Here is a 13,614-nt window from a genome sequence, read left to right on the forward strand (position 1 = left end):
AATTATTTCATCTTAACACTGTATAAACAGCAAATATACATCTAAAGTTAAACATGTGGTTTAATTTGTACAAATGTAATTACTGAGTTAACTTTTAGTCGGTTTATTTGGATAACATTCAACTTCCGTAACATTTAGACTAAATCGTATTAAAAGATGCTAAAAGTCAAACACTCACCCAGTCACTCGGTAGCTGTTAAAAAAGGAGATCTAAACAACTGCTTAAAAACTATTTCTGGACGAGGGTTTGTTCTGTGACGTATAGCGCATTTCAACCCCATCGTTAATGCTATAGATAATATGTTAACATCAAAGAAATCAAAAGCATTCAGTGATGTTTGTGTTGCATTCAAACAGTGCACTGACATGTCTACTTCCGCGACGGGTTTAGTTTTTCTTCATGATGTAAAATGATGTTAATCTATAAGAGAAGCTGACACCTAGAGGACTGGAAGACACATGCAGCGCGTTTATAGCAACGTTTATACGCAGCTAAAGTAACAACACAGTTTCAGATTATTTTTTTTACAGGAGACAAGATAAAGTTATTAAGAGAACAGAAACAATGTTACGTTCCTTCCCCTTTTTGTCCAGGGTTGGGGAAGGAAAATAACAAGGTAAACTAAAATGTATAATTAAGGGAAAATAAAACAAATTAACGAATTAGGTAAAGGTTAAATAAACAAAAAACCTCTAGTCCTTTGCTTCAGAAATGTGAAATAACTACAAGAGTAAACTTAAATATTTTATTCTTTTGTTCTCATTAAAATCAAGAACATATGAAGCATCTTCAGAAGGATTAACCAAAACAGCACACAAAACAGGAACTAGCTTAGGAGGAGTACTTAATGACTGTAACATAACAAACTGTGGTACTTAAATGATCTTAAATGATCTTAAATCTGAAGTAAATCTTCAACAAAATGATCTAAACATCTATTCAAATAGAGCTTAAATCTTGAATTCTTTGTAATTTTAGATAGGAAAAAATGTATGTACAATTCTAAAGCTATACTTTGCATTATGTCATCTGTGCATCAAAATACAAAAAAAAAAAAGAAAAAAAAAAGATTGTCAGGTGTTTCTAATGCAGTGTGATGGGCAGTAAATTTGATGTTGTTCTCTCTTCTGGATGCCATTATCAGTCTCACACAATTTGTTATTTTTTATTTTTGCTTTTTTCTGGAAGTCTTGATAACACTATCAATGAGTTTTTCTTGTACTATTAGAGCAAATTAAAATGCAAAAATGTTGTTGTATTCTGCCATTCACTCTATGTTTACCCAACTATGATGACTTCTACAAAGCAACCCGGAAATGGGAAAAGGGTCCATAGAACTTAAATAACATTATATTGATTTTAACATTTGGTCCCACTTTATATTAAGTGTCCTTAACTACTATGTACTTACATCAAAAAATAAATACAATGTACTTACTGTGTTCATAATGTATTTGAGGACACTTGTGGTGCTCTTGAGTTGGGATAGGGGTTGGGTTAGGGACAGGTTTGGTGGTGTGGGTAGGTTTAAGGGTGGGTTAAGGTGTAAGGGATGGTAAGCAGTGTATTTACAAATGTAATTACAAAAGTTAATTACAGATGTAATTACATACAGGTATTTAAGCAAGCATAAGTACACAGTAAATATAAATGTATTTACACAATAAGTACATTGTAACAAACTATTAATTTCTGTGTAAGTACATATTAGTTAAGGCCACTTAATATAAAGTGGGACCTAACATTTGTATTTCAATTGTTTTCTTTCCCAGACGCTGTAAAGAAAACCAGCAAAGGAGCGGCTTGCAAAATAGCAGCAGAAGTCAAATCATGGTTAAGAAAGTCAAGAGACAGAGATGGTGGACACCAAGGAAGCGCCAAAACTCAGAAGGAACTTGCTTTTAATTATTATTTTTTTCCTTTTTGGAGTTAGAAAAATTGCATTTTTTTGTGTGTGTTTATTGATGTTTGAATTCAATATAATCAAATATAATAATATAACTCAAAATAGCTTAGTGTTAAACCACTGATGGGACTAAATCCTGGAAAAAAATACATAAAGTCTAGATACATATACCATTGTTTTATTCTATTAAGATGTTCTCTATCAGGGTGTTTAAAAAGGTGCTTAGAAAAAACTATAGAAAGCCACACTTTTGACTAAATAAAAACATTTTGTGTGACTTGAGACAGGGCAGAATGTATTTCAATTTAATGTATAGTCCTTTCATATTTTCAATCTTATTGTGTTCGTGACACTATCTGTAGTAGATTTTGATCACTGCAGCCTCTAGTCTGGCACCAACCAAACATTTCTGCTGAGATCTTCCGCAATACTTCATGATTTGTGCAACCAGTATAAATAAGAATGGTGACATGCCATGTAATAAAATAGGAACACTGCAAATATTAACAAACAACACATGACAGACACAAGTCTATTTACCCATGTGATTAAAAAAAAACATGTTGAAACTAACAACATGTTGACAAAGGTCAGACCAATTTGTACCATCACCCAGACTTTTCCTTTTATAACAAAATTCCCATCTTGGCACAGTCAATATAAGTACATTAACAGTTGAGAAAGAAAATAAATGTGCATCAGTATATTGAATGTGTTGTCTCAGGTCTTAAATTGACATCAACTGTAGTTATTATACATTAATATCATTAAGTTACGTAAAATGTAATTTAACTTATTAATTTAAGTTATTAAAATAATTTTAATCATAAAAATAATTTAGTTTAAAATAATTGATAAAATAATTCAGTCGTTTTATGTAACATTGATATAATCTTACTTTAGAATGTTTCAAACCATGTTTCAACCATGTGTTTTAAAAGGGCACCTATCATACCCAAATCAGCTTTTGAAAGCTGTTTGAAGAGAAATGTGTGTAGGTATAATATGTTTACAGTCAAGTTGGGGTGATATAATCACATCAAGTCTCTTTTTAAAATTTACAGAATAATACAACAACAAAAGACAAAAAGACAATCCAGTCTATTAATAGAGTATTAATAGCAACGGAACCTCCCTAATGCTTTCAACACAGGACAACACAAAAGAGTGCATAATAGCAAGGTCACATAACAATGTAAAGAACACAACAACCTTTACAGATCATAGAGACCATGCAAAGTAAACATTGATATCAAAAACAACAACCTTGTGGGTTTCACTTTTGAAAGGGTGGAGACTAGCCTACGAAGTGGCTAACAAAAGTGAAAAACAAAAGCAGAAACCTGTCTTTCGTCTGCAGTGACAGTCAAAGATGTTCAGAGAGATCTTACTGGATTACACTTCACATGAAATATGGCATTTGCAGCAACTAGTAAGTTTTCATTTTTGTTTTGTATTTATTTTTTTAATCTGGAGTGCTAAGGAAGTAAAGATATCTGCACCTTTTTTCAGAAATTCTTTTGGCAGGTGTTTTGAAGGTTGCAACAAATGCATTCAAAGTATTGCTGTAAATGTGTTTTAACTTTGTTAACATTACTTAAATACTGCAAGCAACATCACAGCATCTGCAGCAGACTTTTAGTTTGTTTACTGAAATGTCTGCAGGGAAGTGCTGCCAAAGTGCAAAGTGTGGTAAAAACAGAACTGTTCCGTTTCCTTTGTGGTTGTTAATCTCACAGCCTCTTTACACATTTCACAGAAGAAAACAACACTGGAATTACCTTAAGTGACATCAGTATTCAAGAGCCATACTTGAGGAATAGAAGATATTCTGCATCTTTCCCATTTATCAAGCCAGAGTTGAGTGATCAGCCAAAGCAGGTAAGATGTCAATAACATGTTTCTTATTACTATTTTACATGGTACAAAACCTTGTAGTTAGTTTCAGCATGCTATAAGAGTGGTAACATTTATTGAAATGGTCTTTTTTTTCTTGACAGAAAGTTGTTCAAATTCTTAAAGACCTTGGGTTGGTCTGTTACCAGGTATATATACAATATTACTGATTATCTGTAAACCATTAGTATCTTTAAATAAGTTTTAAAAATCTCTTTATAGGTGTTTAAAATACCAGCCATCAGAAGTACTGAGCAAAAAGAAGACTTCTCTCTTGATGAGTCAAAGTGCATCATCAGAGAACTGGCTGCTGAACTGGACAGAGTCGTACAGGTGAACATACTGGACATTTTTATATAAATTTAATATCAAGAGTTTATTAAGCATTCTTTAAATAACCTACATTTGTGCACACAGTCCAAGATACTCTTGATGACTGAAAAGATTAAAAGTAAAGGGACTAATGATGAAGAACAAAAGGAACAGGAATATTATATTTTCCAGTGGGCTGAAGATGTTGAGAACATGCAGATCAAACAATTGGACAACAAAAAGGTTTGTGTTTTGTTCATTTTTAGGGATTTACATTTCTACAGGCATGTGGTCATTGTTGTGATAACATCTTCTGTGATTATTTGTAGTGTGATACTATAAAGCAAAAAGTCCATGTTTCTGCAAAGATTTGGTTTATTTATTTTTTTAGCAAAGTCCCAACAAGCCTGCTTAGAACAGCGTGATTTTCTAACATGGGTGCAGTACATGTCCAGTACAAACATTTATTAAACAAAGAACATAACAAGAAACACTGACTTCATTTAAGGAATGACAACCAGGAACTGAAAAATTCAGAAAACAGACTGATAGGGAACAGGTAGTAGGAGTAGGACACAATAAAACCATGGACACAAAGGTTCAAGGAGAATAAAGCAAAAAGACAAGACAGGGGGTGTGAATAATGACTGATACTGACAAAATTATGAACCAAACTGAATTGGAATAATTCTTTGTTTCCTCCAGGAACAACAGCCCTTCTCTGAGCATTTGACAAACAGCGAAAAAAGATTTAAAAAAGCTAAAACAATCCTTTCTGATTGGTCATGGACACTGAAAAATATGCAACAGGTTTGGGCTAGTTTGATTGCCAAGATCAGATAAGAGATAAGATAAAAAATTCCAGTCATGCTCAAGATAAGATATCTCAAAAATGCCTTTCTGCTTTCTGTTTGTTGAGCAGAACTCAGTATGTCCAAAGGGTGAATGTGAAGAAATCCTGAAGGATCTTCACAGACAGTGGAAGCAGGGAGAGTCCAGCATCCTTCCAGTTATGGACTGGATGATTTGGACGGTACTACAGTCAGAACGCTCTCAGGTAAAGCATCTAGAAGTTATTCAAAAAAATATTTATGTTGGTGCCAATGCATGGCGAGTTTCCGTCTCAAGGTCCTATACCGATCCTTCCCTTCTAGGGATGTAACGGTATTGTAAATACCGTCATACCGCAATATTATTTTTTTTCCGATATTACCGTAGTCGCATGACTCGGTAAAATACGGAACCCCGGAAGGGAGGTAGTGGAGGAGAAAAAAATTGGCTGGGTGAAAAAAAAAAAATGGGTGCAAGAAAAAAATGGGTGGGAGGAAAATATATAATTCTAAGTTTTTGCGTTCTCTCGCAAAGTTTTGCGTTCCCTCGCAAAGATGTTTTGCGTTATCTCGCAAAGATGTTTTGCGTTCCCTCGCAAAGATGTTTTGCGTTATCTCGCAAAGATGTTTTGCGTTATCTCGCAAAGATGTTTTGCGTTCCCTCGCAAAGATGTTTTGCGTTATCTCGCAAAGATGTTTTGCGTTATCTCGCAAAGATGTTTTGCGTTCCCTCGCAAAGATGTTTTGCGTTATCTCGCAAAGATGTTTTGCGTTCCCTCGCAAAGATGTTTTGCGTTCTCTCGCAAAACTGTTTCTCCACAAACACTTCCTGTTCACTGCACTCACGTAAACCCTCCCGTTTTTGCCGAAATTCTCCCGTATTTTCGACTAATAATCAGTCATGGGTACTGCAGAAACACAGCACACTGATCAGATTGATGCAGACATGAGATCTCTATCTCACTCATGGTTTGTCTTCTTAAGTGGGGGAAAGACAATGCACAACGTTACCCACTGCTGTCAACCTGGGCCAAGTCATATCTCTCGTCCCAGAAACCTCAGTCCCAAATGAGAGGTTTTTTTCTGTTGTAGGGTACATTGTAAATACCCAGAGATACCAGCTTTTACCAGATTATAGTTATATGATAATTTTCCTTTAAACCCATCTCTGTCTAAGTGAGTGAGTGATTAAATGTTGAATGAGATGAGTTTTCAACACTACTAAATTGAAACTTAATTTTTTTACATGGTTTAATATTTTTTTGTTATTAAAATTGAAGTTCCTGTTTCAAAGCTTACAGATAGATGGCTAATTTGTATGTCATTGACACTTTTGGCACTTTTTTGGAGTATTTTCATAAGTTTAGTTTTTTCCTGTAAATGATTCAATAAATACCGTACCGTGACATTCATACTGAGGTATTACCATACCGTGAAATTCTGATACCGTTACATCCTTATTCCCTTCTCTTTCTGCTCCCCATGCTTTCCTGTCAATACACTCTAATGTCCTATACATTATAGGTGAAAACCCTTAAATAAATTACATTGAATATACAAAATATAAGCATGGCTATACAACATTATTATTTGAACTTAAGCATATTTAGCTTGTTCATTTTAAAACTCTGCCTGCGGAGCATTTTCAATTTCAAATTTGAGTTACTCTGTGAAATTGTTTGATTAGCAAGTAAATGACTATAGATGAATTATTATGAAGTGCAGTAAATACTAAAATTTGATAAAAAGTTTTCATTATTGTATTAATACAGGCAAAAAATCATTAACAACATATAGGCTGCTTATTGTTATGGAGAAAGTACAGATAATTTTTTTGTGCTTTTATTGTGTAAAATGTTTTTCTTTTGAATGACAGGATTCAGTTGCCAGACAGTGGATCAGGAGTAAACAGAGGTCCAGAAACACAGGTGAGGATTGCTTTGGTTTCTTCAACTGATTCATACATAAACGTGTTGTGTTTTCATGCTGGTAAATGTCTGACTCTGAATAATAACGAAGTGCACTCAATTATATGTTTAAAAGCTTGTCAAATGTGTTTTCTTGTCGTCTTTTCTCCTCATCTGTAGCTGGATTATGTATTCCTAAACCAGGTATTTTATTTAGATTCACTAACAACAAAAATAAGAAGAAAATGTTTCATCTTAAGAAAATTAAGTGGTCAGTCATCTTCTGACATATACAGTTTAATAATATTTTCATTTCTGCAGTTTGGAATTGGATTACAACATCAACAGGTAAAGCACCTCTGACTTAATTAAAGCTTTCATACAAGTGCAAATGTATTATAAACAGTTCAAGATTCAGAACTTAAGTACATTTTTTATTTTTTTATTTTTTGTAGATGTTGTTGTTCTAGATCCTAACACAGCCAACCCAGAACTCCTGGTCTCTGACGATGGAAAATATTTGAAGTCTAAAAAATATACCGGTCTCGATAACTGGGAAGGATTTCAAAGGAAGAAATGTAGGTTTGATGGCTGGGCGTGTGTTCAAGCTAAAGAGGGTTACAGCACAGGTCGTCATTACTGGGAGGTGGGTGTAAAAAAGAAACATGAGTGGCGAGTGGGAGTCGTGAAGGAATCTGCTCCTCGTAATGGATATGTCAACATGAACACAAAAGCAGGATACTGGAATCTGCGTCTGCAGCTGGGAACTGTGATGGCTTTGACTGAACCCGTTACTAAACTCAACGTGCAGTCTCCGTCCAAGATTGGAGTTTATCTAGATATAGAAGAAGGCCACGTCTCCTTTTATGATGCAGAAAAACAAAGACATATCTACACATTTAACACAGACTTTAATGAGACTGAAAACATTTACCCAATGTTTGGCACTGTCGAGACAGACAGGGCATTGGTCATTTTATCATAAAATGTATAGACGAATTACCATGTTTGTAAACATTCAGGATGTGCGCGCAGCGGGGTGGCAGAAAAAAAAACGGGAGCACTAGCATTTACCAAAGATCAAAGTACAAAATTGTTCACAGTCAAATAAAGTGTTAATGTTGTTTTCAATATTCACAGTGCCATGGTAAACAATATAGGGAGTATGTCACAACTCACAAGCTGTCACTGAATGAATGTGTGAATATAAAACCAACTTTACTTTAATAACTTACACTTTTATGTTTCATTCCTAGTATTCAGTGTCCGCAGTTTAATTACCCATATTAAACTGTTTTTGCTAAAATCATTGCAGCAATCTAAAACAAGTAATGTGTACAGTATGATTCAGCATAGCATAAACGTACCCGATAAGAAATGAGAACTATAGAGTCCAGCATTTCTAATTAGGTCCCCACTCCATTCAGCTCCCTTTAAGCCAAAGACATCTGCGGTTGGCATCAAAAGCAGTTTGGTGTACAGTAAAATTTAAGTTTTCTATTTCTATTCAATTTGGCATCCTACTGCACAACATGAGATGTTTGCTACTGCAACCGGTCTCTTTTTGCAACCGGGAACCTGTGTGTCTTCATGTGTAAAGTAGGTTGGTAATTCGTCTATAGAGCTACTGTAGATTCAATAATAGTATTTTGCTTGTTTGTCACCATCTCTGTTTAAAAAATGCTATTGCAATTTATTTTATGCATGTTTGGTTGAGCATTGATGCAGCTTATAAAATATTCTTCCAGTGTGTGGATTAATGTAGTGTTTCAATATGTAGCCTAAATGAAGCTTTCAATCAAAGCACTGGTGTTCCACATCTTGACAATGTGTCAGAGTAATAATTAAAAAAAATATTGCAAACTGCCACAAATAAAAAAAAAAATTATAAATAATTCAATTTTGTACTGTCGGGTTACTTTTGAAACATTTGATGATATTGAAAAAGTAAATTGAAAAGTAACTTGATTGTTTTTGCAAAGATTAAACACAAAATATGTTTGCAGTTAACATAATAACAAGGTCATAGCCAAGTATATTTTATATAAACAAGAGTAAGCCAGTAAATATAGCAAATATTGTTGTATTACTTTTATCCCTACTCACAGGGTGAAAAATAACACTGTACATTTGTGTAAAGTGAAATTATTTAGAAATTGTTTTAGAATTGTTTAAAAAATATCTGATAGTAGGTCACACTTATAAGTTAATTAGTTTCAGTTACTTACCTAGGGTGTTAGTTGTTTTTTTGGACCCAAAATTAAGGTTAATCTTAACCTTAAACAGGCTAATCTTATCTTTGCAATACAATCTCGCCCATGTTAGATTGAGGGTTTAGTCAGTAGACCAAGTTTTCCTTTTCATTTAAACAGAATCAACCAGACATGTTTATATACCAATGTTTAATTTTGATTAATAAATTAATAATGTTTAATAATGAATAAATTTGCTTAGAAAAGATTATGTACTGTATTTCCTGTTCTTAGGGGTGGCTTTGAGCTCATGACAGTTACACTGTTCTGACTCAGGGTATTTATGTCTCTTCTTGATTCAGTTCAGTATTTGTTTTTCCCTGCAATCTTGTGTATTCCCAGATAGTTTTGTAAGCACCAGATATTGGTAAAGCACCATTATTTTGGTTTCTCTACTACTCCATTGTCATGCACCTTACAACCACTCATAGATATTTACATTAGATGTCGCCTGCCTCGTTGTTGCTTATTGAAAGGAGTGCGTCAATAAAGCCGCCATTTTTGTACAAGGTAGCGCTCCTTTGAAACGAATGTGGGACCAAGCCTAGAATTTAGTGCAAGGTGATGCTACTTTGCCTAATAGTGAATGCAGTAAGTGACTGACTGTATCATCAATAACATTACTTGTTTAGCACAAAAGTTCATAACATACACAAATACGTAAAAAACAAAATATTACCTATGAAATGTTCTGCCTTTGTGCTTTGTTTTCTTTGTTTGTTACTACACCTGTACACAGCGCTAGCACGCAGCATCTTCACATTGGCCTTGACTATAGTGTGGTTGAAGGAATTTTATGCTGAGAGCCCTGCCTAAAGGTGGCAGCGCTATTGACGAATGCTAAAGGTCTGTATGTGATATCTAGTGCATATATCTATGCCAACCACTCACTATAACAATGGTCATTAAAGAGTTTGTGTAAAGGTTGAGTTAAAGGCAAATTTTTGTTTTTTTAAAATGACCTAACTCATTTTATAATTGACTTGATTTAGATTGTCTTGTTTCTATGACTGAGAGTTTTACATTTAACATAGTTTTACCTGTATCTATTATTTGTAAAAAACTAAACAAAAACAAACAAAGCGTTTTGTTTCCTAAAAACACATCTCAGTGTGGACAGAAGGACAAAACGGAGACAAAAATATGCGTTTTCTAATGAAAACGCATTAGTGTGGACATGGCCTTAAAGTCTGTGTGAAATCAAAATATACAATGTATAAATCACCTGCAAATTAATTGACTGAATTTTTTTTAAATCAAAGTCTGACTATTTGTTCAATGTCCAGTGGCAGTGCTTCTGTTAATGTCAGATTAAAGGCTTCAGCCTGAATATTCGAAACCATGACCCTCTTACAGTTAGTTTGCTATAAGGGAATGATTGCAAAAAGATGCACCGTCCCTACTCCTACACAGTTTCCCATTTACAAAGAACGGTCAATTTAATTTATTCAGTTTGTGATGCCGTTTATAAAGGATTCTTGTAACTCCGGATTCAGAAAACGGCAAAAAATAATGTAGTGCAGGAATGATATTAATAACTAGAATATTATTCGCCATGGGTTCACCCAAAATCTTTCTATGGTGTCTTTATAATGGGGGATTTCAAAGTATGAGTAAAATCCCACATGGTAATTTGTAAATTGTTCTGCAACTTAAACTTTACAGGCTCATGCCTCAAACATTCCTACCTTACTTATTTGAAATGTACATTTTATAAAATACACAACAACTTTAAGATTTCTTGGCTGCTAAATAGCCCATGAGGAACGTCATTATGTTTCAGTTGTAAAGCTTATTATTACTGTACCTTGACAATTTTTCTGACTCATTTTGTAAGTCTGGTTTTTAATCAAGGTTTTTGCAGAAAAAAGATAAGGCTATAAATTTATTAATGTTTACATTAAATTTAGTTAATGGTTGTATATACTACTTAAATGATTTTTTTTTAAAGTTGATTTCAATCTTTATAACTTCCAAAGCAATATTCACATGAAGATCATACAGTTATATAAAAAAGTCAATTTTATTAGGCAATAAGGAAATACTTTTGCAAGGAAGGAGGAAGACAGTATAGTTATAGTACATACTGTGACTCACATTTCAGTTTAAAACTTTTTCCTTCTTTTAGTACACAGAAATTTTAAACACATAAAATATGTAAAACATGTCAAATGAAACTGCTCCTATGAACAGAAATCTATTTTATGAACATGAATGTTCTTTTTCTTTCTTTTTTTAACAATGGCAACATTTGTTTGTATGATTTCAGAACATGCAACAAATTCAGCATTTGCAAATCAGGTCAATTGCAGTTTTGTATGTGCTTATAAGTTGCCATTTTAGTCTACTTCAGAGCTAGCAAAGATCAACATTTATCACATGTAGACATATATAAAAATGTATTATTATTATTAGCATTATTAGCATTATTATTATTATATTTCTCTTCTCATTGGCTAGGCTGATTAGTCAGTTGATAATGTTGTTAGCAGGTTTTCACAGAAGAGATTAGTTCTCTTCCACAGAGTCGGCTCACTCACAAACATGCAAACGTACTCAGGACACAACTTAATTTACATAAAAGGCACTTACACCAAGGAAAGTAGAACATTGAATGCACAAGGGAAATGGAAAGATGGCAATGAGACAGGGGAAATTGCTAAACACAACACAAAGTGGCAAAACAGAACAAAGAATTCACATGATTAAAAAAAAAAGCACATAGAGCAGGTCACATGGGGAATTACATGACATAAACACAACAAAGACACCAGTCTGTGACATTCTCCTGTTTGTTATTTATCTCAATTACAACAGTAACCTTGGCTAGGAGATATATTTAGTACGGTACATCACAGGGGATTTACAGTGAAACTAGTTATTATTTGTCTATGAATATCACAATATAATATTTAGACTTCCATGTGGCAGTACACCTCACGTGCGGTTGACTAACCTGACAGTCATGTGTTGTGTTGAATTCTGTTTCTTCTTTTACACCTCAGTTTTGCGTTCCCACAATGCATACAGAGCCCAGGTGCATGGCAATCGTTGTGCTGTAAAATACACCCATTGCTGAATTCACCTGATTTCCAAATCCCAACCAGACCTCTTAATCCTAACCCTATACAACCTCGAACCTAATCGCACTTTTTGCCACCCCATATAGGTAGTGAATGAGGGCCTGCATAATCTGGCAGGGGTGCGCCTCTTCCAAATGATGCCCACCCTTGCTGAGTTCACTACCTGAACTCCACCCACACACCTAATCACAACCTTACCCCATACAAGTGAATGAGGGCATAATCTGGCAGGGGTGCACTTTTCATCAGGACATCGAGGCTCATGCCTCGTTTAGAAACTATCCACTGACCATGGGTCTATTCTTCGTACCTCGCTTAAATAATCTAAGATGATTTGGCAGATCTTTTAATCTTGATCTCTGGCTAATGTTGTACTTCAAACAAGTTTGTGAATCAGATTAAAAAACTCAGATCCTCGAAATGCAATCATTGCCTGATGGCACAGCAGTGTAATGACATCATTTAATTATTCATTCATTTATTCATTTTCTTTTTGGTTTAGTCCCTTTATTAATCAGGGGTTGCCACAGTGAGATGAACCATCAACTTATCCAGTGTTGTAAAAAAAATTAATGATTGAAGAAGAGAGAAAACCCAGTCCCGGAGACTCGAAACAATCAGAATTCTTTTATTGAGACATGTTGGTTAATCTGCAGTCATACAGCATTTTCAAGATGTCCATGTGTCTGCAGAGCCTACTGGAGGTCTGCAAGTTCTATTACAAGTCTGATTTAAGACAGAGACATCATGACTATATTGTGTTCTTAGGAGGAGGGGAGATGGCTAAACAAAGCATGCAAATTCAGTTTTGAAGTCAGCAGGGTAATATGGCATTTAGGTGTCAGATACCGGCCCAGCTACTGACCACACAAGTTAATCAACAAAAGGGTTTCTTTAGCATGAAGGCAGAAACTGCTGACAAGTTGACCGACTTGAGAAGACAAGAGACACAGCCGTGAAACTAAAAATTTGCATTACTTTGGAGACTGATAGGGTTCCAGAAACCAAGACTTTTTAAGGTCCGTCACACACTAAAAACAACTTTTCAGTCATATATAAATTTATATTCCCACACCAGCATATGTTTTACACAGCGGACGCCCTTTTAGCTGCAACCCATCACTGGAAAACACCCATTCACTCTCATTCACACACATACACTACGGACAATTTAGCTTGCCCAATTCACCTATAGCACATGTCTGTGGGGGAAAGCACTTGGAGAAAAAGCCATGCGAACACGGGGAGAACATGTAAACTCCAGAAATGCTAACTGACCCAGCTGTTGCTTGAACCAATGTAAATATAGATCTTAATATCACTTTACGTAGTGGTGTAGGAGATAAAAGGTTAAAAGCATTATTAATGTATCTTAGGGAGACTGGGTTATATAATAAAATCTAAATAAGTAAGAATAAGTGGGTAGA

General features: G+C 34.6%; 2 protein-coding genes across 5 annotated transcripts in view; one reads left to right on the top strand and one right to left on the bottom strand.

The window, feature by feature from the left end:
* piga (phosphatidylinositol glycan anchor biosynthesis, class A) overlaps positions 1-13,614 on the bottom strand; it is a 46,462-nt gene that overhangs the window by 9,773 nt on the left and 23,075 nt on the right. For 2 of the 4 annotated variants that reach the window (XM_087267133.1, XM_087267131.1), the window contains exon 1: positions 179-372. The exons of 1 other annotated variant lie outside the window; for it this stretch is intronic. The gene's annotated coding sequence lies outside the window, so the exon portion shown is untranslated. Of the gene's footprint in view, positions 1-178; positions 398-13,614 lie in introns of those variants that run through there. One more of the 4 variants, NM_001126446.1, reaches the window with a different exon arrangement.
* si:dkey-18p12.4 lies at positions 3,267-7,837 on the top strand. The gene is made up of 11 exons (NM_001122707.1): positions 3,267-3,339; positions 3,667-3,788; positions 3,908-3,952; positions 4,026-4,136; positions 4,221-4,358; positions 4,821-4,925; positions 5,038-5,172; positions 6,822-6,873; positions 7,033-7,056; positions 7,174-7,200; positions 7,308-7,837. The coding sequence occupies exons 1-11, from the start codon at positions 3,321-3,323 to the stop codon at positions 7,835-7,837; spliced, it is 1,308 nt and encodes a 435-aa protein (NP_001116179.1). The 5' UTR covers positions 3,267-3,320.

The sequence above is a fragment of the Danio rerio genome, chromosome 9 (assembly GCF_052040795.2).
Source record: "Danio rerio strain M-AB ecotype USA chromosome 9, GRCz13ab, whole genome shotgun sequence".
Lineage (NCBI taxonomy): Eukaryota > Metazoa > Chordata > Actinopteri > Cypriniformes > Danionidae > Danio > Danio rerio.